General features: G+C 41.9%; 1 protein-coding gene across 3 annotated transcripts in view; it reads right to left on the bottom strand.

Annotated features, from left to right (window-relative positions):
* Positions 1-22,354, bottom strand: part of TMPRSS7 (transmembrane serine protease 7) — a 40,758-nt gene extending 18,404 nt beyond the window's left edge. Inside the window, exons 1-10 of one of the 3 annotated variants that reach the window (XR_008297657.1) lie at positions 22,048-22,349; positions 19,948-20,161; positions 16,829-16,959; positions 14,187-14,254; positions 12,849-13,042; positions 11,707-11,745; positions 10,738-10,966; positions 9,302-9,432; positions 7,042-7,154; positions 378-484 (exon numbers count right to left, since the gene is read on the bottom strand). Coding sequence is in view for 2 of the 3 variants with exons in the window: in XM_053220841.1 (XP_053076816.1) it covers positions 378-484; positions 7,042-7,154; positions 9,302-9,432; positions 10,738-10,966; positions 11,707-11,745; positions 12,849-13,042; positions 14,187-14,254; positions 16,829-16,959; positions 19,948-20,161; positions 22,048-22,095 (1,274 nt within the window). In the remaining variant the exon portion in view is untranslated. Of the gene's footprint in view, positions 1-377; positions 485-7,041; positions 7,155-9,301; positions 9,433-10,737; positions 10,967-11,706; positions 11,746-12,848; positions 13,043-14,186; positions 14,255-16,828; positions 16,960-19,947; positions 20,162-22,047 lie in introns of all 3 variants that reach the window. The other 2 variants (XM_053220841.1, XM_053220840.1) reach the window with 2 other exon arrangements.
* Between the last annotated feature and the right edge of the window lie 426 nt (positions 22,355-22,780).

The raw sequence follows: 22,780 nt of genomic DNA, 5'->3' as shown, positions 1-22,780 counted from the left end.
CTACTGCACACAATTGACTAATGGTTTTTAATTTTTGTATCACCAGGACTCCTATTTACTATTTCCTCCAGGGTTCTATGGTTCGAAAGACTTTATCTGCCAAGCTATTTTTGTAAAGTATAGAGGGTGCACACCCATAGCCCAGCAGCAAAGAGCAGTGGCCCAGCCAGGACTTGGGAGCCATAAAACATGGATTTGAATCCTGGCTTAATCACATATGAGCTGAGTGACCTTGAGCAAGTTATTTAACTCCTGTATCCCTCAATTTCCCTCTCTGTAAATCGTTAAGTGCAAACTCTTCGGGGACAAGGGATCCAAGGCTTTGAACCTTTAGGTGAGGCCTTTCATCAGATTCTTTACATATGGAACCCACTTACATTTGTTCATTAATTTCCCACCATCCATGGTCACAGCCTTTCACGCTCTTCTTGGTTATTGAATAATTATGGAATTTCAGTGCTACGCCAAGTGTTGATAAGGAAGTCTGTGAAAAACAAACATTAAGTCAGAAAAATGTTTCAACTAAAGGATATGTTTCAGGCTAAGTTTCCTCACTCAGAACTCATTCCCTCAGCTTGCCGCTTTTAGGGCATTTTATTCTTTGTGCCCTATTATGATACGAGAAGATAGGATTCCATAGGCAGAGAGGGAAAGATTAGGATCTGAGGTCCCTGGGTGGGGAAAAACACCTATTTTGGAACAATGCTGGGAGTGTCTGACCACAGCAAACCCCCAGGCCATAAGGTTCCTCTTAAGAATATAACTGAGACCACCTACTGGTCCTCAGGTTTCCCCTCTGGAATTTGACAGAAGACCTAAATATGGCCACAGACCACCCCTCGTACAATGGAAATGAGCCAATCAGGAATGGACAACCCAGCACCTAGAGTTATCCAGCCAATAAGTGTAGAACCTGAGAAGGAACAAGGGAGAGGGGAAGGGGCAGGGCTGACCAGAACCTTATGAAACGAGAACCCTTGCCTATAGTGCTCGGACATTCACTTTCGAATGTCCCCTCTCTGTGAAGGGGAGACATACTATTCTTCCTTTCTAATCTTATATTCTAATAAACTTTTGCCTGCTGTTCCTTTTGTGTCCACCTCTTCATTTTCCATGTGGAGAGACAATGAATCCCGGGTATTACGGGAAAAAACCTTACAACACTATGGCCTTTGGTGGGATAGACCAGTACCTCCCCTACCCTGCAACAAACCAGAATGAGGAGAGCGTAATAGAGAGGGAAATGGGTGGCCCAGTGCTAGGGAGCTGCTCTAAGGCCCCAGTTTTGAGTGATCTGGGTAACATGGGACATATTAGATTATCTCTAGGTATCAGTTTCCTCCTTGTAAATGAGCTTAACTTTGAAAACACCCACTTGTTAATGAATGCACACAGTTTCCTCCTTCAGTAACAATGACATAGTTCCTTTAAAGCACTATTCAGATTATTTAGATAACAGAAATGAATCAGCATCCTCTTCATATTAAACCTGGGTATTCCTGAAGGCAGTTACTAAATCACTCCCAGGTCTGCTGAGACCAGATCAAATAAGAAAGAGGCTGCCCAAACGGCACACACCCACGTGAGTGTGCATGCGTGTGCTCACACACATCCGACCTTTTTATGACATTGTATGACGTACACATACATTGTGTTATGTCATGATTTTAGTTTTTAAGTTTTTTAAATCTTTTTTTTTAATGTTTATTTTTGAGACACAGAAAGAGAGACAGAAGGCAAACAGGGGAGGGGCAGAGAGAGAGGGGGAGGCACAGAATCCGAAGCAGTCTCCAGGCCTGCCAAGCTGTCAGCACAGAGCCCTACATGGGGCTCATGACCCCAGACGAGATCATGACCCCAGCCAAAGTGAAACGCTTAGCCAACTGAGCCACCCAGGGACGCCTCCTTTTTTTTTTTTTTTTTTAAGAAATTAATTTTAACCGATTTTTATTGCTCTGACATTTAGTGTTGTAGTGCTGTCATTTGTATTTGTGATGTATTTGATGTTACAATGTCTTTGTTGTATGTACTTCTTTCTAACATGTATTTAAATACTGTAGCCCTCATCCCTTAACCTATCTTGCAGAGAAAATGATTCAGGCTATTTATTTACTTATTTATTTATTTAAATTAAGTAATCTCTACACCCAACATGGGGCCCCAACTCAGGACCTTGAAACCAGGAATTGCACACTCCATCAACTGAGCCAGCCGGGCGCCCCCATGTCTCTCATTTAAACAACACGACGACACAGGAAGGAAGTAGGAGTCCTATTTTATGGAAGAAGTCAAGACTAACCAAAAATAAGTGACATTCCCGATGTTACCCTGCATTTCTCTGCAGGCCGCTTTTTCTCAATGTATCATGCCACCTGGAACACTGACAGTGAGGGCTCAAGGGGAACCAGACGGTCTTACGTGCAGCGAACGCCAAGGGCTCCTGAGAACATACATCGATTTATCCCCCCAGTCTTGTCATCTTACTGTTTCTTCACATTAAAAATAAATAGATGTCAACTAAGAGATAATAAATATCTAGAGTAATCAGTGTAATTTTCTAGCGGAAGAATATATTTCAATGTAGCCCTCCACAAGAAGGTTACATGGGAGTTTTCACTGTGTTCCATTGCTCCAAAATAAAATAGATTTATATGCACTCCCCAATCTCCAAAGCCTCTCCACGGAGAAAGGAAGTAAGTCTCTTTGCACACCAGGTTCCACTGACACAGAATTGCACACAAGTCTACACGTGAGCCCAGATTGACCAAGAGGCATTACTGATATTATCCAGCTTGACAAGTGGGGTAAAGCGGGGCAGTTCCACAAACACCGTGAGCTCTTTTGCTCAACAAATGGACAAAAATTAAAAACTGCTGGGGCACCTGGGTGGCTCAGTAGGTTGGGCGTCCAACTTCGGCTCAGGTCATGATCTCGCAGTCCGTGGGTTCGAGCCCCGCGTCGGACTCTGTGCTGACAGCTCAGAGCCTGGAGCCTGTTTCAGATTCTGTGTCTCCCTCTCTCTCTGACCTTCCCCCATTCATGCTCTGTCCCTCTCTGTCTCAAAAATGAATAAACGTTAAAAAAAATTAAAAAAAAAAAAACCTGCTAAGTATGCTATTTCCTTCTGTGTCCTGTATTCTCTGTTCCCACTGCCCAACCCACGCCTTTGCTTTGGGAACTTTTACCAAATAAGGGGAGAAAGTCTCCTGATTTGGACCTGCTGTGTTAAAATATTTCTCTAGTCAGTGACAGCGACAGGATGGAGGATGTGCTTTATCCTTATCACTTCTCACTCGCCAGTGGTTCTATACGTACAACTCAACCCATCTCCCACTGGCACTGGGAACTTCCGTGGTTAGATGCTTGCCACAGAAGCAGGGAAGAGGGATTCATCTCTGGGGAATCCCACCTATTCCCTAGGTGATAGGAGGAGGTGAATTTACATGGCCCACAGTATATTGCTTATGTGAGATGCATCTAAACTGGTGGGTGCTAGGCTGATGGCATCGGTTATATAACAATTCAAAACCCCACTCCACATTTTTCTTCTAAGATTCCATAGCAAAATGCATTCGTTGAAAAACAAAAAGAAGGAAAACACAAAGGTAAATACTCAATTAAGTGATTGTTATGAAACAAGGAAGCTGAACATCTTTAGGAACCCAGGAAAGGAGGGGGTGCTGAATTTACTTAATGGAGGGGCACATGATTCCTTTTAATGCTGCCTGGGTCACTTTCTATTTGAGTAACCTCTGGCAAATGGCTTGCCCCCAGTTCTATTGCCTTATCCATAAAATGTGACCAGAGTCTCTTTCCTATATCAGCGGTATGTTTTAAGAGCAAATAAAAATGTGTGTGCCCTAAACAAATGCAGGTGACATGTTATAAGCCTCAATACTCCTTTTTGCTATTTCTTACTTCACCACACCTTCTTCCCCCACAGTCTGTAAGCTCTGAGACAACAAGGACTTTACCTTGTTACTAAGTGTTCCCTATGGTTACATGCCTGAAACTGACATTCAATGAATATTTGTTTATTCTTGGGAGAAGAATCAGAGGAACTTTAAGTTGGAGCGGGAGTTAATCCTGCTCAGGTAAATGAGACCTTAAAAACTCAGCCGAGGGGCGTCTCGGTGGCTCAGTTGGTGGAGCTTCAGACTTCGACTCAGGTCATGATCTCACGGTTCGTGGGTTCAAGCCCCGTATCAGGCTCTGTGTTGACAGCTCAGAGCCTGGAGCTGGCTTCAGATTCTGTGTGTGTCTCTCTCTGCCCATCCCCCACTCAGGCTCAGAAAAGAAAAGAAAAAAGTCAGCTGAAAGTGAGTTTGCAAAAGGGATTGATTGCTCTTCAGTTACATCTGGAAGTCAGACCAGGCACTAAGAAGGATGGAGAATAATAGAAATCAACTCTTGTGTATTAAAGGGTTTATCGTATTACCATGACTTGAGTCAATATTTTTGTCACTTAGGTCATTCTTCCCAGTTGTTTGCAATAAATTCAAAGCTATTTGACAGGTGCCTTTTTTTTTTTTTTTTTTAATGTTTACTTATTTTTGAGAGACAGAGAGACAGAGCATGAACAGGGGAGGGTCAGAGAGAGGGAGACACAGAATCTGAAGCAGGCTCCAGGCTCTGAGCTGTCAGCACAGAACCTGCTGCCGGGCTTGAACTCACAAACTGAGATCATGACGTGAGCCAAAGTGGGATGCTTAACCGACTGAGCCACCCGGGAGCCCACAATTATTTTTTTTACATGATTTCCATTTGCAGAAATATGCAATCACACAATTTTAGGTGGCTGTTCAAAGTGGTCCAAGAAAGGAACAGCTTTATTTAACCTCCATGCTGAAGAGGACCAGCCTTGACCTCTGGGAAATGGTGTTACCCACCAAGTCTATCCCTAATATTTCCTGTCTTCCCTCTCCCATTCTCCACTCCCCCAGGGGCATGCTTTTTGCCTTATAAAGAATTCTTTTTATTTAGCATTTCTAACTCTCAACCCCTAGGGAAACAATCTGATATTCTAATTTACATCCTGACTAGAACAATGTTTGAGGATCTTCACTGTAGGGCTTATGGCTTATTATGGAATCACATTTATTTCACCTGAAAAGAATTTCAAACATTTGACAGAGCTTTTGGGAATGGGGCCTTTCCTGTTCTGGATGTCATAAAAAAGATCCATCTGCTCTTCGGAGAGATGGAAGAGACAGATTTGCAGTCTCTCCTGTTCCTTACCCAAGTTGCGAGAGTCACTTGAGGTACTGAGATTCTGCTGCCCTAATGAGGCATTAAGAATCTGGTGGTGAGCGAGTCCAGAACCTTTGGGTTTTAGTTATTTTGGAAATGTTTGCAACAATGATAAAAAAATAAATAAGTTAAGGATGTATGCCATTAGGACACTGAGACTAAGTACACATTTGGGTGTAATAAAATTATTAAAAATATTTAACTCTGGGGCACCTGGGTGGAGCTTCGGACTTCGGCTCAGGTCATGGTCTCTTGGTTCGGGAGTTCGAGCCCCGCATCGGGCTCTGTGCTGACGGCTCAGAGCCTGGAGCCTACTTCGGATTCTGTGTCTCCCTCTCTCTCTGCCCCTCCCCTGCTCATGCTCTGTGTCTCTCTCTCTCTCTGTGTCAAAAATAAATAAACATTAAAATTTTTTAAAAAATATTGAACTCTTTGGGGCACCTGGGTGGCTCAGTTGGTTAAGCATCCGATTCTTGGTTTCAGCTCAGGTCACGACCTCACGGTTAACGAGATGGAGCCCCATGCCTGCTTTGTTCTCCATAGCACTATGTAACATACTATACACATTTTTGTCACCTGTCTCCCCTTACTGTATGGTAAGCTTCATGTCGGATATCATGGATCCCAGTGTCCAGAATACTGCCTGACACATAGTAGGCAGTTAATAATAACATGTTGAATGAATGCAAACCATAAACTGCTTGCCACTTACATCCACTTGCTGTGCCTCACAAAAATGATTTTATACATATATGCTGAAAGAGCCTTCCATGAAAGGCTTCATGACCTTCCATGAGACACTAAAGTTGGAGAAAGAAAAACATTTATAGACTAAAATTTTAAAGACAAAAAAAAAAAAAAGATTGAACTCTCTGTTAAGGACCAGAGATGTATATATTTCATATACATTTACATCTTGGTTTGCTTATACAACTGAAATATACATTGCCTAATTAAATTTATTATTTCTTTATTATTCTTACTATAATGCTGATAGTGAAAGAAGTAAAAAGTGGTGAGTTCTACCAAGGTAAAAAGAAAAAAAAAGAAGAAGAAAGAAATATTGTTTGATCTGGTAACAATGTCTTTGCATTTAAAAAATTTTTTAATGTTTATTTTTGAGGGAGATAAAGACAGAGTGTGAGTGGGGGAGGGGCAGAGAGAGAGGGAGACATAGAATCCAAAGCAGGCTCCAGGGTCTGAGCTGTCAGCACAGAGCCCAACGAGGGGCTCAAACCCACAGATTGTGAAATCATGACCTGAGCTGAAGTCCAATTCTTAACCAACAGAGCCACGGAGGAGCCCCTGTCTTTGCGGGGGGGTTTTTTTGATACAAACAAACAAAACAACAACTGGAAAAATAAGCCCATCCCAAAGAACAGTTAATTTATAGGCAGAGGGTTGAAATTACAAGGAACTTTCACGTTCTAGGTAACATATTTGCTTAGGGTTTAAGTGTTATAAAATTAACTAATATTCTTTTTGTAGTAAAAAGTTAATGGGGTGCCTGGGTGGTTCAGTCGGTTGGGCGTCCAACTTCGGCTCTGGTCATGATCTCACTGCTGGTGAGTTTGAGCCCTGCGTCAGGCTCTGTGCTGACAGCTCAGAGCCTGGAGGCTGCTTTAGATTCTGTCTCCCTTTCTGCCCATCCCTGGCTTGCACTCTGTCTCTCTCTCTGTCTCTCAAAAATAAACATTAAAAAAATTTTTTTAATGAATTAAATGTAAAAATAAACTGTTACTAAACATAAGATAACAATATTTTTCTCAAATAGTGGTAAAACTAGGTTACCTGAAATTTCCAGGTACACTTGCATTTCGGAGGGTAGTAGCTTGGGTAATATGGACTTGATATTTTCCCTTCAAAGCCAGTGATTTCTTTGACCAATACTGTGTTTTCACATTCTGAAAAAAAATATCCATTAACAGACAACGATTTGCAGTCGTGGGATTATGGGAAATGCGCTGAATTCATTTCTTTAACTACAAATGCACACTCTTTGATCAACAAGCTTAGATACTTTTTTAAATTTAAGCTAATTTTTCAAAAAAGAAATAGTACCATACAGAGGTATAGCTAAACTTCTTGTTCAAATTCTGTATTTGTTTTCGGATCATGTATTTTGACTACAGATCTATTACTCTTCTTAAAAACATACTTTAAATATATTTTTTAAAGCTTCTGAGCATATTTGTTTAAATGAGTGTATATTTGTTGTTTAGGAAATATGCCCAGTTTACATAACATGTTGTCCTGTTTATATAAAACAATCTGCATGTTTATTCATCCTGCATGGTCATCCTTCTCCTAAAATGTAATGTCCTTGAGAGTATTGGTTTTTGTCTATTTTGTTTGCTACTCTTTCCCTTACACCTGAAATCATCGCTGGCATATAGTACATGCTCAGTTTGTTCACAAATTCCACTGCAATATTTCTGAGATAATCATATTTTCTTTTAATTTTTTTTAACGTTTATTTATTTTTGAGACAGAGAGAGACAGAGCATGAACAGGGGAGGGTCAGAGAGAGAGGGAGACACAGAATCTGAAACAGGCTCCAGGCTCTGAGCTGTCAGCACAGAGCCCGACACGGGGCTCGAACTCACGGACCGCGAAATCATGACCTGAGCAGAAGTCGGACGCTCAACCGACTGAGCCACCCAGGCGCCCCTGAGATAATCCTATTTTTAATCTTTGGAGCTGGAGACAATTTTCAACCCAGCAACATCTCAAATTGCCAGTTCAATTTTGTTTAACAAATCAGTTTTACATTTAGTTTTGTAATTATTTGACGGAGAAAACCTATCAAAACAAGCCACTACCTCAAAATGTAGATGGACCTAGGAAGCCATGACCATGTAACTTAAGCCAAATCCACTGCCCTCCTCACCCACGTCTGTCATTCTGATCCTTTTGTCCTCGATGTTCACAGAGAAGTTACCAGGACACCATCTGTAAGACCTGACCAGCTACAAGGCAACAAACATTACACAAAGACTAGAGTTTCAGTGAAGGCTCTTTTTATTTAGTCTTGTTTTGTTTCACTTCGTCAACCCACATCAAAAAGAGAAGAATGAAAGGGAGCTGGGTCACTTTTTGCTCACTACCTGACCTAGGAAAATCATTGAATCTCCGGGTGTTACTTCACACGCATCTTCTTCTAGGATGGCATTCCCATGCATTGCTATGAAGGAGGATTCACGATAGACAGTCCCCCACCCCACGCCCACTAGGTACTGAGCTGTTATCACTCAACGCCGAACCCACCCCTCTCTACTCTGTTCCCGTGACGCTGTAGCGGGGACTCTGCAAACGGCTTCTCTCCTTTGCCGCCTGGCTTCCAACTAGGCTCTGTAAATAGGGGGCGCTACAGGCAGACTAGAAGCCTGGAGGAGGAAGAATAGGGTTTCCCGTGTGTTTCGTTTCCTCTTCCTGGGAATGTCATGCCCCGGCAACGATGGCTCTTCCCGCCCCCTCATGCAGCTCTGCTTTGGCCCCGTAGCTGAGTCGAACCCTGTTAGCAGTTTTCCCAACCTCCACTTCATTGCACCTCCCTCAAGGATACCGGCCTCGGCTGTCGACTGTCCGGTACCCGCTCCTCGACGGTCTGGACCCCCTCCTCGACCCCGCGAATACCTGCCTCGGAACTCAAGAGACCCCAACACCAGCCTGGCACTCCATTCCTCAGAAGTCTGAATTTCAGGCCACAGACCCCTCCTCCACACTGTAAATTGTCATCATTCTGGCCGCTTTCCCTTGTCCTCCCAGACCTACGGGTGGTGGTTGCTTCCTGCGTACACTGCCTACATAATACCTTACAGTTTTCTTTTCACCTTTTGAGTTCGCTAGCTAACACCTTTATCCTGAGTTAGCAGTTCTTCACATTAAATTCTCTGTTTAAATACTATATCTCTCTCTCCTCTGACGGGACCCTGAGTCAGGCTCCCTGACTCATATAACTAGTATTACAACACAACCTCAGGAGAGATAAGACTGGAGTATCATACCAGATAGTTTTCAAGGTGACTTTTTTCAATTAGCAAAGACTTACTTTGTTCTGGAATGACCTCAAAAAACGCCCGGATTCCTGATAGCCTCCGTATCTGAGGAGACTTAAATGCCACCAGCATGAGATTATTTGTGGAAACAAAGGACATTATCGTTCTTGTGGGTTCACAAATTCTGAAACCGGATAACAGAACAAAAGTACATGAATAGTAGGTTATTGAGGAGTGAGCCTCCCTCCACCACTAATTCCACACGTTTCCTGGGCCATCTACACAGTTCTTGTTAGGCAGACTCGGCCAGTCAGAGCTTCGTCAATTAGTGGCCACAGGGCATGATGGAGGGGAGCCGATAAAGGTATGGAAACTTTTGTCTAGTAACTACCAAAGAATTTTCCTGATGGCTGTCACAGGACCCTCCTTGAGAACAAACAAGGCATAAACAGCCATTTAGATGGCTGCAGTCATGAGCTCTGTTCTAAGGAAAACCGGACTGAGAACTCAACTCCGTCACTTAACTGGCTGAAAGATTCTCCAGCAACTAATCTTCATAAATGCCAGGTCCCCTATGGTGAAACGGTGGTAATGAGTATAGAATACCCCTCATAGCCTTTCGGTAAGGATTAAATGAGATAATAGCAAAGTATGTCTGGAAGGGTGAAAAGAAGCAGTAGCAATGACTGAGGAATGGGAGCCAGTGACAAACTTACTTGTCACTGTATACCATTTACGCTGTTGAAATTTTTAACATGCAAAATATAAATTCCAAAATATAAACTCATACGTACATACATATATACATAAAACACTGCTCTATACCTACCTAGGCACTATTAAAATAATAATTCATGTGCTTTTTTACCACAGTAAAAACAGCACATTGTGAATAAAGTATAACTATCATTATTAAGATATTAAGCACTCCAAAAGATGTCTGCTAGTAAATAAAAAAATATTAGCATATGTATATGTACATATGTGTGCAATTACATATCTACATATGAACGAAAATATTTGCAAAAACATAACAGGCATTTATTTGTTCTGGGTAATGAGATTGTGAAATATTGACATTGTTTTCTCTGATTGACCTCACTTTCACAGTGAACATTGTGTTCTCTTTCTAATAAGGGAGAAAATTTTTTACTCATGGTATGCAATCCTCATAGAGTATTTAATTCTCACACTCTAATGAGAGTGATTGCATAAAAGTAAAGTTAAACAAAAAAATTATATTTCAGAAATATTTCAAGAAGTGGCTGAAGTTCCTGCTACACTGATTTTCACTCTGGTAGGCTAACAAGTAAAAAGCAAGCATTGTGTCTGACAGGCTCTGGCTAATACAGGGGATGCTAAGTAAGGCGTGGGTCCGTCTTTGATCTCATGTGCGCACGCAAGTTTTTTCCCTTTGTTTCTAAGGGAAACGCGATACTGCCAAAGGTAGACCCTGTAAAACAGTTTTTTCCCTCGCCGACCTGAGTACCTATACAAGACGGTGCTCCGGAGTGGCATGAGGGAGTCGTAAATGGTCAGGGAGTCGGTGACACAATTGTCAGCTTCAATCTGGACGGACTCTATAGAGAGACGAATCAGGTAGCCCACCACGGCCACCAGCTTGAAGTGGCACATCAGCCTCCCTGAGGTTGCAGAAATCTCCAGAGGGTAGCGGAGAGACAGATGATCTGCATAGAAGTACTGAGAGCAGCCTTTGTCTGTGGAGACAGCACTTTGTTTTGTTCCGTTTTAGAAATGACTTTTCTAGACATCTTTAAAGAGTGAGGAGCAAAGAGTTCCTCTGGAGGACATCTGCTGTTTTTGCCAGCCCAGAGTCCGCTCCCCCTTCTTCTGGTAATAGCACCAGGATTTTACTTTGAGAAACTGTCTACACCCTGATTGTGTGGTTTGGTTGGGGTTAAACTCACTTCTATGTCCAGAGATGGGCGCATGGCCCAGACTGGCCAATCAGAGTAAAGGAAGCTGGTGCATGAATGGGCTTGCCAGCCAATCTGAGACAGTAAATTCGGCACCAGGACTTCTGCAAAAACTGTTGGGAAAGTTATTGGGGGGGGGTGGGGTGGGGGGGAGAGGGCTTGTTCTACCATTGCTGCTACTAATATATTATAAGCTTGGATCTATTGATGCCATTTATGACACTGCATTAGAAGAATACATTTGATGAAGCTTTAGCAGGGAAAAGCAGAGATGTGGAGTCCTGAGGAGATTTTATTTTAGAACCTGGCCCCAAACAGGCCTGAAGCCAGCACATTCTCCACCCCTGTCCCAGTTAGAAGAGCCAATGAAGTTTCTTCAGTGCTTAAGCCAGTTTGAGTGTATTTCTATCACTGGTAATTGAAAGAAGACTAACAAATACCACCATTTGAGAAAGAAAACTATAGCCAAAAAGGATACTAATTTGGAGGCAGTGTAGGAGAAGCTATGTGTCATAATTTACCAGCTCCTATGGTTGAAGAGTAATCTGACCGAAGCCCAGCTGCATTGAAAAAACACACGGAAAAGAAACTGTCAGTTCCAGTATATCATTTTGTTAGAATTATCCTCAGTAAAAATGATTTTCAGTCCTGGGGCACCTGGGTGGCTCAGTCGGTTGAGCAACCAACTTTGGCTCAGGTCATGATCTCACAGGTTGTGAGTTCGAGCCCCGCGTGGGGCTCTGTGCTGACAGCTCAGAGCCTGGAGTCTGCTTCGGATTCTGTCTCCCGCTCTCTCTGCCCCTCCCCCACTCATGCTCTCTGTCTGTCTCTCTCTGTCTCAGGAATAAATAAACATAGTATATATATATGATTTTTTATGATATATTATATATATATACATATATATACATATATATACATATATATATATATATATATATATATATATATATATAAATGATTTCAGTACTTAAAAGCAATTCATCATATCTGGAATTTGCTTTAAAATAATCCAGTGAGGGTAGGGGAAGTTGTTTATGTATTTTGAGAGCAAGGGGGATGGCCATGAGTTGATAGTTGTTGAAGCCGAGTAAAGGGTATATTTATATTTTTATTTTATATATAATGTTATATATATATATATATATAGAGAGAGAGAGAGAGAGAGAGAATTTAAATCAAGAGAGAAAGTTGCATAATTTGGGAGTCACACAATTAATTAACTAAAGTATTTTACTGGGCCAATCAAATGATGACATTCACGTTCTGGCAGGGCTATTCAACAGGTCATTGTGGAACATTGGGCAGCATTACATAAACAACATAGGTGCAGTTCTGTCTGGACAAGGGAAAAGACAAGATAAACCTCAGCAAAATTCTTTTTTCTCCAAGACTTGGAGCCTTAGTTTGGAGATTCATGAAATTGAATTAAATATAGGGAAGGGTACACTTTAATAAATTCAGTTTCATATATATTTTGAAATTTTGAGTATTCTATTGTCCAATCATTGTATTTAGTAACTTCCTGGATCAGTGTCCTCAGCTAACCCTGTTTTACTGGGATTGTGGAAGAGAATACTTCATTATAATATTGACTATGTTAATGGAAATATCAGGAGTGCTATAGGAAGGAATGCATAAAGGGGAATTACCCAACAATCACCATTTAGTACCACAGAGTCCATATCTACAGCCAGGCCCTGCAAGCTCCCCACAGAGGTTCGGTTTATGATACTTGTCTGGATGGAGTCCTTCAAAATGGCAGCCACACAGTCCTCACAGAAGATATGGCCCTTGGCATGTGGCATGACAAACACAATCCAAAAGTGGACAAGGAGGCCACCTTTGTTGTTGCTGCTACAGTAAAAAAAAAAAAAAAAAAAAAAAAAAAAAAAAAAGGATATTTAGGTATCTCTCTTAGGACTTTCATAGAAAATCACCCAACTGATAGAGTCAAGGGGAGCCCAGTAAGGATATCCTTCAACTTCTAAAATTCGTTCTTTAAGAAGTCATTGATTCCTATTGAGGGGATTGGTAAGAGAAAGCATAATAGGTGTGTGTCTTCCTGTGTTGGGTTCACATCTAAAACCATTCGTGTATAGTTGCATCTCCATGGAGAATATACTATTTTTATGAATACCAACCAGTATTCACTATTATTACAAATAAAACAATTATAGTTTTTGATACTTCACCATGTACAAACACATTGCTAAATTCTGCTTTATCCCACTGAATCTTATGAGCAAGGTCCTATTACTCCAGTTTTACAGATAAGGAAATCAAGATCAACTATAACTCAAAATCATATTGCTAGTAAGTAGTAAATCCAGGAATCGAGCCCAACTTGGTATTTAGCCAAACTCTGGAGCAAGAGCTTCTGAGTACACAACTATTGTCGTGTTTTATGAAAAACAAACCTTAAGTGTTCTACAGTAAATAACGTGGGAAATAGAAAGTAAACAAATAGCTTTACTCCAAGCTTCTTAGTGCCTTTGGTATGTCAAAGTGGATTGTGCCTTTCTGCAGGTGGGGGCAGGTGGGATACAGTACATAAAACATAATTTAAAAAAGAAGTTTTAGTAAAATAATTAAAAATTAATACAGTAAATTTTAATAAAAATTATTTGAGTTTGAGATTCCTTTTTCCTTAGAAAATCTCTAATGACCAGTTTTTTTACTTAACATATTTTGAGAAAGACTAGACTGTGTTTTATTTTTACCCCACCCGATGGTAGCCATGTTTGTGGCCGTCTTGCCCAGTGGTATTAAGACGGGGAGAGGCGGGGTGCCCAGGATCCCAGCTATGGGGAGAGGGGCAGGCTTTGGTAGATGAAGGGAAAAACTCAGCATGACAGCAGGGCAGAGTGGAGTCAGCAGTTGTGCTAAAAGAGTATTAACGCAAAGACGCCCCCAAGAACTTACTTGAGAATGGTAAGATCTTAGCTTTCGCCTTTTCACAGCAGTAAACAGAAATCCCAAAGCAAGGGACATACATTACCTGACATCTGCAACAACAGACTGCTTGTAAAATTTAGAGAAGGCAGATGTTGTATAAACCAGGTTTACCTGAAAATGAAAAACCGAGGTGTCTGAAGTCTGTCAAATTTGGCTTTCACTCACAGCACCTAGCACCCTGTAGGTCCAAGCCCTGACAGCCAGCAAGGAAAAGAGCTGGGTTCTAACGGAAGGCTAAAATCTTGGGTTGCTGCCATTCTGCTATCTGTGAAGAATAATCAGTTACCTATATCCATTCTTTGCTGTCTTTAGACACCCTGATCAAGCTTAACTTCTGTATTCTGCCTACTCCAAAGGTTAATTTTTTCCGTAATTAATAAATCAAACTCCTTTAAGTACATTTAGAAAGGATTTGATCCAACCTCTTTTCTAACAATGCACAGCATGGAAAATTTATATTCTTAAGGGCACATTGCTCTAGTAGCCACTAGGGGGCAGGTGGCGCCCACGGCCAGGTTCACCCCCCCCCCCACCCCCCCACCCCCCCCCCTCCCCGCCAACTCTGCAGTCTCTAGGGAAACACCCAGCTCTTTTAAAAGGCGCCATCGTTGGATCTGAAGGAAAGCTATTTCAATTTACCTTCTTTGCCCTTTCTTAGCTTTCTAAAGCCAAGCTGAGTCTCTGCCAAATCTCCTCCTATATTCCCCTTACTTCCTAAATGGCAAAATCACCCATCTAATTGCGAAGTTTAAAGTCACCATGCAACACAGAATACATTACCTAAACCTGCCGAGCACTCAGGTTTTTCTTTCTCTTCTTCCTTTCTTTCTCTCTTTTCTTTCTTTCTTTCTTTCTTTCTTTCTTTCTTTCTTTCTTTCTTTCTTTTCTTTCCTTCCCTCCTGCCTGCCTGCCTTCTTTCCCTCTATGACAGTAAAAAATAGGGTAAAATAGGCAGAGAGGGAAAGGATAGGACCTGAGGTCCTGGGTGGGGAAAAACACATATTTTAGAACAATGCTGGGAGTGTCTGACCACAGCAAACCCCCTCAGGCATAAGGTTCCTCTTAAGAATGTAACAGAGACCACCTACTCCCCCCAGATTTCTCTCAGGAATTTGACAAAAGACCTGACTAAAAATGAGTAGACCATAAAACCTATGACCCACAAGGAATGATGTGGCCTTAGACCATCCCTCATACAATGGAAACAAACCAATCAGGAATGTACAACCCAGCACCTAGAGTTATCCAGCCAATAAAGGTAAAACTTGAGAAGGAACAAGGGGGAAGGGAAGGAGGGGAGGGAGGGACCAGAACCTTATAAAACAAGGACAGCTTGCCTATTGTCGGCAGGCAATTCACTTTTCAGTGTCCCCTCTCTGCAGAGAGAGCTTTCATACTACTCTTCGTAATCTTATACTCTAATAAACTTTTGCCTGCTGCTCACTTTGTGTCCGTCTCTTCATTCTTTGAAGCAGTGAGACAACTAATCCAGTTATTGAGGTAAAAAATCCTGCAACACTTCCTTCCTTCCTTCCTTCCTTCCTTCCTTCTTTCCTTCCTTCCTTCTCTCTCTCTCTCTCTCTTTCTCTGTAAAGTGATCAGAGTGCTTACCAAGAATCTTTGGGGTAATTTGAGGAATAATTGATACAATTTAAAGGTAAAGTATTTATCCACATACCCCGTATATAGAAGGCCTTCTTCAGTAGATAAGGGCCACTGTGCCCACTGTTGTCTTTGCTTGCTCTCCCACAACCCTTCCCCAGTCTACACCACTGCGTGCCTGTCAAGGCAGTATGGGCCCACCGTGTAGGCCACCCTCTCCATTACTGTGCAGATACAAATTGGCAGAAGCTTTCTAGTTCGTAATATGTACCAAGAGCCATGAATAGATCTTTTTATTTTAGGAGATCTGCTAAGGAAGTAATCACAGATCGACACAATCCATGTTGCAGTTCTGTATGGCATTATCCAGAGTAACAAAAATGGAGGACAAATATCCAATAAGAGGGGATTGGCTAACTTTGTAGCTATTAAAACTTGTGTTTTTTTAAGAATATTTACTTACATAGAAACATGCAACCTAGTGTTAAGAGGAAAAAATCTACTATAAAACTATCTGCAAATATTCCAATATCATGCTCTCCTTTATGTCTATGTGGCCCAGAATAAAAAGGGGTTCTGTCTCGGAAGATGACGTTAAAGAAAACTTTAACATTCCTTTTCATAATTTTCTGAATTTAAAAAATGTTAGTGGTTAAATACATATTAGTTCTATAATTAGAAAGCTTTTTTGTTTTTTAAGTAAAGAGATTCCACTGCGTTGAGGTTGAGATAGATGTGTACAGCTCACAAAATTAATCAGCATGTGTAACTTTAGTTCTGGGAGTCATTTTAAAGATCACCTGATGTAATTCCTTTATTTTACAGATGGGAAACCCTAGAGCTCAGAGAGCCACTTGTTTTTACGCTCAGCGATAAATAATATAAATAAGTTACCAAATAAATTAGCAACTCTGTCAAATAAGCAATTATAGCCAAGATGAGCTAAATCCCAAGTTTGCCTCTGACTTCTTCCATCCACCCTGCTCACCTGTGACACTTGTGAGCCCTCCACCCCGGCCCCTCATCCCCTGCCCCACTCCCCCAGGCCTCCCACACCAACCTCCCCACCCCCCCTCAGCTCACCACTTGCTGCACAGTCCGTGCCATGGACAGAAATTCCCTGGACTCCTTCTGTCGATATTCAGGAAGAAACTCAATGTTGGTAATGCGAAACATCCCAACAAAGTAAAAAGCATCTTTGCTTTCTGTCTTACCTGTAAGACAGGAGAGAAAGCGAGTAGAGGGCTTTCCCCTCTGTGTGGCAATGAGGCATTGTCTGATCTGTGTCAGTATCAGGCCCCTAAAATGTTTTATTAGGCGCCTACTTACGTGACTGCTTCACAACCTGTGAAGCTCTAAATGTAGTTAATAACGTCACTTCCATCAGCAGTAAGTCACCATATCTCCTAGGATAGTCTGTTCTCTCCTGGCAAATACTTATGAGACAGATTCAAAGATTAAAGATCTGCCTCTTTGACTTTATACTTGCCCTAGAGTCACTACCAGGCCAAAAAGAGTGTATGCAGTTTTCATGGATCCTTAGTCTGTAGAAGGTAAGGAGGTAAGAAATGGATACTGTCAAGCTCTGAGTGGAAGTGAGCATAGTGGGACAAGTGGGAAGGGCCCCCCAGCTGACCTTCACTGAGCTCCCGGGGGCTCATCCCTATCTGACTTGTGTAGCTGCTACACAGGGTCCTGGGCTGGTCTTCAGCTCTGTGCAATGCATGAGAATTCATCCTTCCTGTGAACCACAAAGCAGGGTTCTCAGCCCAGCATCGGGTCACTCCTGCTCAAATGCATTACCCAGTGTGGACAGTGGGTTTGGGCATCCAGCCTGCCCAGAACGATTGACAATGCGGGAAGAACACTGTTGTATCGGAGTTGCTTTAGAGAGACCGAGAATAGCCTGGGGGATGGCGGGGGTGCGGGGGGGGTGGGGGGAGTGAGGGGCTCTTCTTTCTGCCTTTTCTTTTTGTTACCAAGGTCTTCCTTCTAGTTGGCACCATCCCCTAGGTTCCCATGGCCATGGTACATTTCTCTCCTGTGACACATGTCCCCACTGTGTCATAACTTCTGTCCTTTAAGAGTAACAGTAACTTCTTTTTGTCCCTCCGCCCCTTACGTAGCTTTGAACTCAATAAATGTTTGTGGGAAGGAAAAGAGAGAGGAAGGGTGGAAGAGGAAGAAAGGGAGAGGATACTGTCTCCTAGAACAATGCCCAGCACATGGAACGTTACATAAGCGATGACTGAATTAGGAAGAAGGTGCGCCTTTGTGAGTAATCGGAAGCCACCTCCTTGGGAGCCATCCAGGGCCACATTAGCCCCATGCAGTGGAGCGAGGCTGTGGGGATGTGGAGAAGGGGCCCAGGGGCAAAAGGCCTGAGCGGATGTCCTAGATTTGTTCTTTCAAGGTATGTGACCTTGGATGGATCACCTTGACTCGCTAGCCTCACATAGAAAGCAATAACTGTTTTCATGCCTGATTTGAACAAGGAAGTGCTTCGTAGATTTTTGTTGTTGTTGTTGCAGACTTATTAAAATTTGAGTGAAAGCCAGGCTTTCTATATATATAGAAGCTCGCACATTCTTCTTATAATGGTGTTATCCAGACTCAAGCATCAGGAGAACAACAATACAAGCAAGATCAATTTAGCCTCGAACTAGATTACATTTACCAAACTCTTTAGCACAGCCCAACATACAACACCCTGCATGGTCACAGCACTGTTGTTTGTTGAACAATTTTCATTTGTTCATACCAGTTTCTCATTCCTCAGACTGGTCTGTCTTCCTGAGATGTACTTCTCTGATTTTTAACACAGCCGCCAAAGTGCTTCTACAGAGTGACATTCCAGAACTTTATACAAAAATGCTAAGGCAATGTGAGTGTACAGATTGAGGGCCAGCAGAGAACTGATGGGAAATGAGTTGGTTCGTTGTGGGTTGGGGTCGTGTGTGTTTTGTGTTTGTCTTGATTGCCCATTGACTCGACTTTCTTCACTAGTCTTTAAGCTCCTAGAAGACAGATTCTCTCTTCTCTCCCACTGTGTTTCCATGCCTATCACAGGACCCAGCTCACAGCGGGCACCCTCAAGATACGAGAGAAATGAATTTTGAATAACCAGTTCATAAAGCCTTCTCTAGACTCTATTCCCAGGCAAGTTAGATGCCTCTTTTCTGTGACTGCAAAGTAATTGCTTAAGCATAAAACAAAACAAAACAAAAAACAACCAATTCAATTCACACCCCCTCTGCAGCACTGAACTGTGGGTTTTCTGAAAGTAGAAAATGCATCTGTGAGCTTTGTTTTGTTTTGTTTGCATCTGTGAGCTTTTTGAAGGTAGGAGATATATCTTGCATTGATGTCTTGATGCAATGATATTGATTGATGCAATTGATATGATTGATGCAATGATATGTCTTGCATTGATATCTTGATGTCTTACATTGTGCCACGTAAATTATAAGTAATTGATTTGTATATATGTAAGTGATCTGAACTATTCAATACAATATTCATTAATTCTTTACCTGTAAAACTTGCTTCACAACTCAAGTTTTAATATCTTTGAGGGTACACATATCTTGTATCAAACATATTAACATGTATGGGGTTGGAAGCTTAGCATAGGTCAACATGTGCTGTAGTTACTGCAGGGATAAGTACTCTTTAAGTAACAGCTTAGTTACAACTCCTGTCCAAGAGGATCAATCAGCTGGACAAGAACATAACCTATATGATCAACAGAAACATAAAAACAGTGGAGTGAAATACGCATGAGGAAAAGGATGCTCTGGGAGCTGGGAATGTGAGGTTGCCTAGAAACAAGCAGTGGGTGGAATGAGGAAATGAAACAACTTAGAATTCCATTCATTTCTTAAAGCTAAACATGCATTCCATTTCTGAACTAGTCCAAAGCTCCCGAGCATCCTTCTCAGCTCTTGTCCTCCTACCCCCCATGTCTGCTCCTCTGCTCCTCTGCTCTCCTGTGGGAAGCAAGCAGTGGTAACAAAAGTAAAAGTGGGAGAGACAATGCTGCTTTCTTCCACCTTAAAACCTCAACAGTTTTGGGAGTGGCTATGGGCCTGGGAACTTGGGAAATTCTATCAGACATACTCAGGGGTAGATTGGGTCTACACCACGGACACTGGCCCCACAGGACAAACCCTAACCCCAAAGGAACACAGGATTTCACTCACTGATGTAGAGCCACAGAAGCGTCCAGGCTGTGACTGCTAGGATGAACAGAAATACTGTGAAGATAATGATTTTGTTCTGGACATTCCAGAAGGGAGCTTTCTTCTTGGGTTGCTTCTTCGGTTTGGCTTTGCCGATGGGTTTTTGAGGTCGAGGTGCTCGTCTACCTGGCAACTTCCCTTGGGCACTGACCACCTGAACTGAGATATTGGATATCTTTAAAAAAAAGAGAGAGAGAGAGAGAGAGAGAGAGAGAGAGAGAGATGTTAGTTTAGAGCACATTTGGAACCACCCAGTCAGGAGAATATTTGTGCTAAAAGGCCACATATATCAGTCAAATCATTTATGTAAGTGTAATAAATGGACTCACATTAAATAGTGCAGTTAAGATCAGAAAAATCAGACATTACATGAACTCCATTGAAGCAGTTCCCAGATCCTCTCAACTCTCCAGTTGTGCTAAGTAGATGCTGTAGAGAATGGGCCTGAATGTCATGGTGGGTAGACCAGAGGGCCCAAAGGTCAGGAGGTTAGGATTCTATGAGGGCCATTTCATGTGTACACAGCTCAGGTGTGAGAGTATGTGTGTTTCACATGTTTGTATTACATTGCTTTTGTCCCACCATCAATTTCCTCTGGCTGAGGCAGGAAAATAAGAACATAAGTCACTTCCTGATAGAAACAAATTGATTTCGAACTTAGGGGCTTCCTGACTGGGTGTTAGAAAGAAAAAGTTAAGGATGATGTTGCTGTGGTTCGTGCAGGGCTGTGGGATAGAAACCAGTTCCTTCCATGCATGCGCTTTTGCCACAGTCAATGAACGGACCAGGGACTCAGTCTCTCAGAGGCAAATGAAAGAATTATTTGAAAATAAAGAATGAAATAGGGCTCCTGGGTGTCTTAGTTGGATAAGCATTTGACTCTTGATTTCGGTTCAGGGCACCATCTCAGAACAGGTCATGATCTCCCAGTTCTTGAGATGGAAACCAAGTGGGGTGCTGACAGCATTGAGCTTGCTTAGGATTCTCTCTTTCTCTCCCTCTCTCTCTGCCCCTCCCCTGGATCGAGTGTGCTCACTCTCTCTCTCAAAATAAATGAATAAAATTAAAAAAATAAAGAATGAAATAAAGGACTCGGAAAATTATTGGTATTAGGTGATGTGCAAAGTGTTATGTGCAAGAGGAAAAAATGCATTATTCAACTGTTCCCCTCCTCTTTTTTATTTCTCTGCTACCCTCTGTCATCTGATGCTGTGAATTCTTTAATAATGTATGCAAGAGTTTAGCTTCTTTGAAGGACAGATTTATACATGTCAGGTAACTAAACTCCAGTGATGAAATAATTTTTAACCACACATTCTTTTAAAGGCAATGACCTAGAACATCAATTCCAAAGAAATCATTTCTTTTTCGAGTTTTCTGAAGAGCTCTCATTCTCTCTTACTCTCCTTCACTCTTCCCTTCAAAGTTCATGCCTTCCAGTCTTTAACCCTACCAATTAATGGGATAATATGTAGCCAAGTACATTCTGAATTATTCATGGCCCCCTCATTCTTTTTACCAAACACCCTTGTCAACCCCTGGAGTGAAATGTAGCTTATATCTCTCCTGGTGAAATTGAACTAGACCAGACCTCATTGGATGTGATGTCCTGCAGGCATGAAGATGGTGTTTCTAAAGAGAAAAATGTTCTATTGCAGTATGAGTTGACTATGTCCCACTACTTTCAAATATTCCACCAAAGAAGTACAAAAGGGAGACACAGAAATGCCGGCACATGTAGAGCTGACAAGGCCAAGGTTGGGTCTTTAAGCGCAGGAGCACATTATAGGCAGTCTCAGTTAGCACTGATTAAATTTTAAAATGGAATTTGTGTAGAGATCAGTACAATTTCCCTGGAGTTTTAGAAAAACAGTTGCAAATCAATTGCCAAGTACAGCACTTTGAAAGGAGCTCGCATTGGTAAAATCCATTAAGTACTATAAGAAGATAAAGTATGTTTTGCTCTCTTTATTTTTACAAAGTAACATGGTCTCCTTTTACTAACAAGGTCAGCAAAAATGGCATTCAAGTAAGAGAGAAGGCTTCCCACACCGTACTTACATTCACATCGGCAGGTTTGGATGAAACATCAGTGTTTTCTTTATCCATGGTTAGATTTTCTACCTGTGAGCATCCAGAGGTGTCTCAAAGCCAGTTTCCATCTCCTTACATTCTCACTTAAGAATTGGTAGCTGCGTTCAAGCTAGCTTTCAGAGGGAAGGAGTCAATTTACCTCTACCGGGTTCAGTTCAGAAACTGAAGCTGCCTCATTGCTATATAGGGAGTGTTAAAGGGACCTGGCAGTCAGCTGGGCACCCCAACCCACAAATTTCTTAATGTAACTGTACAAGTCAGGCCCTCAGAACCGAGCCTCAAGGCAAGGTTGCCTCACAAGGACACAGTCCAACAATCTGAAGATATTTACAAGTCATTAAAATGTTGCCTCCTGGCTATAAAATAAATAACAGAGATGAAAAATTAAATCAGGTTCAACAAAATTGGGGGGGGATGCCTGGGTGGCTTAGTCGGTTGAGAATCTGACTTTGGCTCAGCTCATAATCCCAAAGTTGTGGGATCGAGCCCAGTGTTGATTCTCTTGCTCTCTCCCTCTGCCCCTCTCTCCCACTGGCACACACACACACTGTCTCTCTCTAAAATAAAAATTAAAGAAAAGTAAAGAAAAGAAAAATTTCTAATTTACATCTTCCAAAGAATACTAAGATTGTTAATTTGCATCTTCTAAAGAATACAAAGAAATCTAACTTATAACCCTCAGCTCAGCTTCTTCGAAATC

This window comes from Acinonyx jubatus, chromosome C2, assembly GCF_027475565.1.
Source record: "Acinonyx jubatus isolate Ajub_Pintada_27869175 chromosome C2, VMU_Ajub_asm_v1.0, whole genome shotgun sequence".
Classification (NCBI taxonomy): Eukaryota; Metazoa; Chordata; class Mammalia; order Carnivora; family Felidae; genus Acinonyx; species Acinonyx jubatus.
The sequence above is the reverse complement of the archived record's forward strand: the minus strand, read 5'-3'. Positions and strand labels throughout refer to the sequence as shown.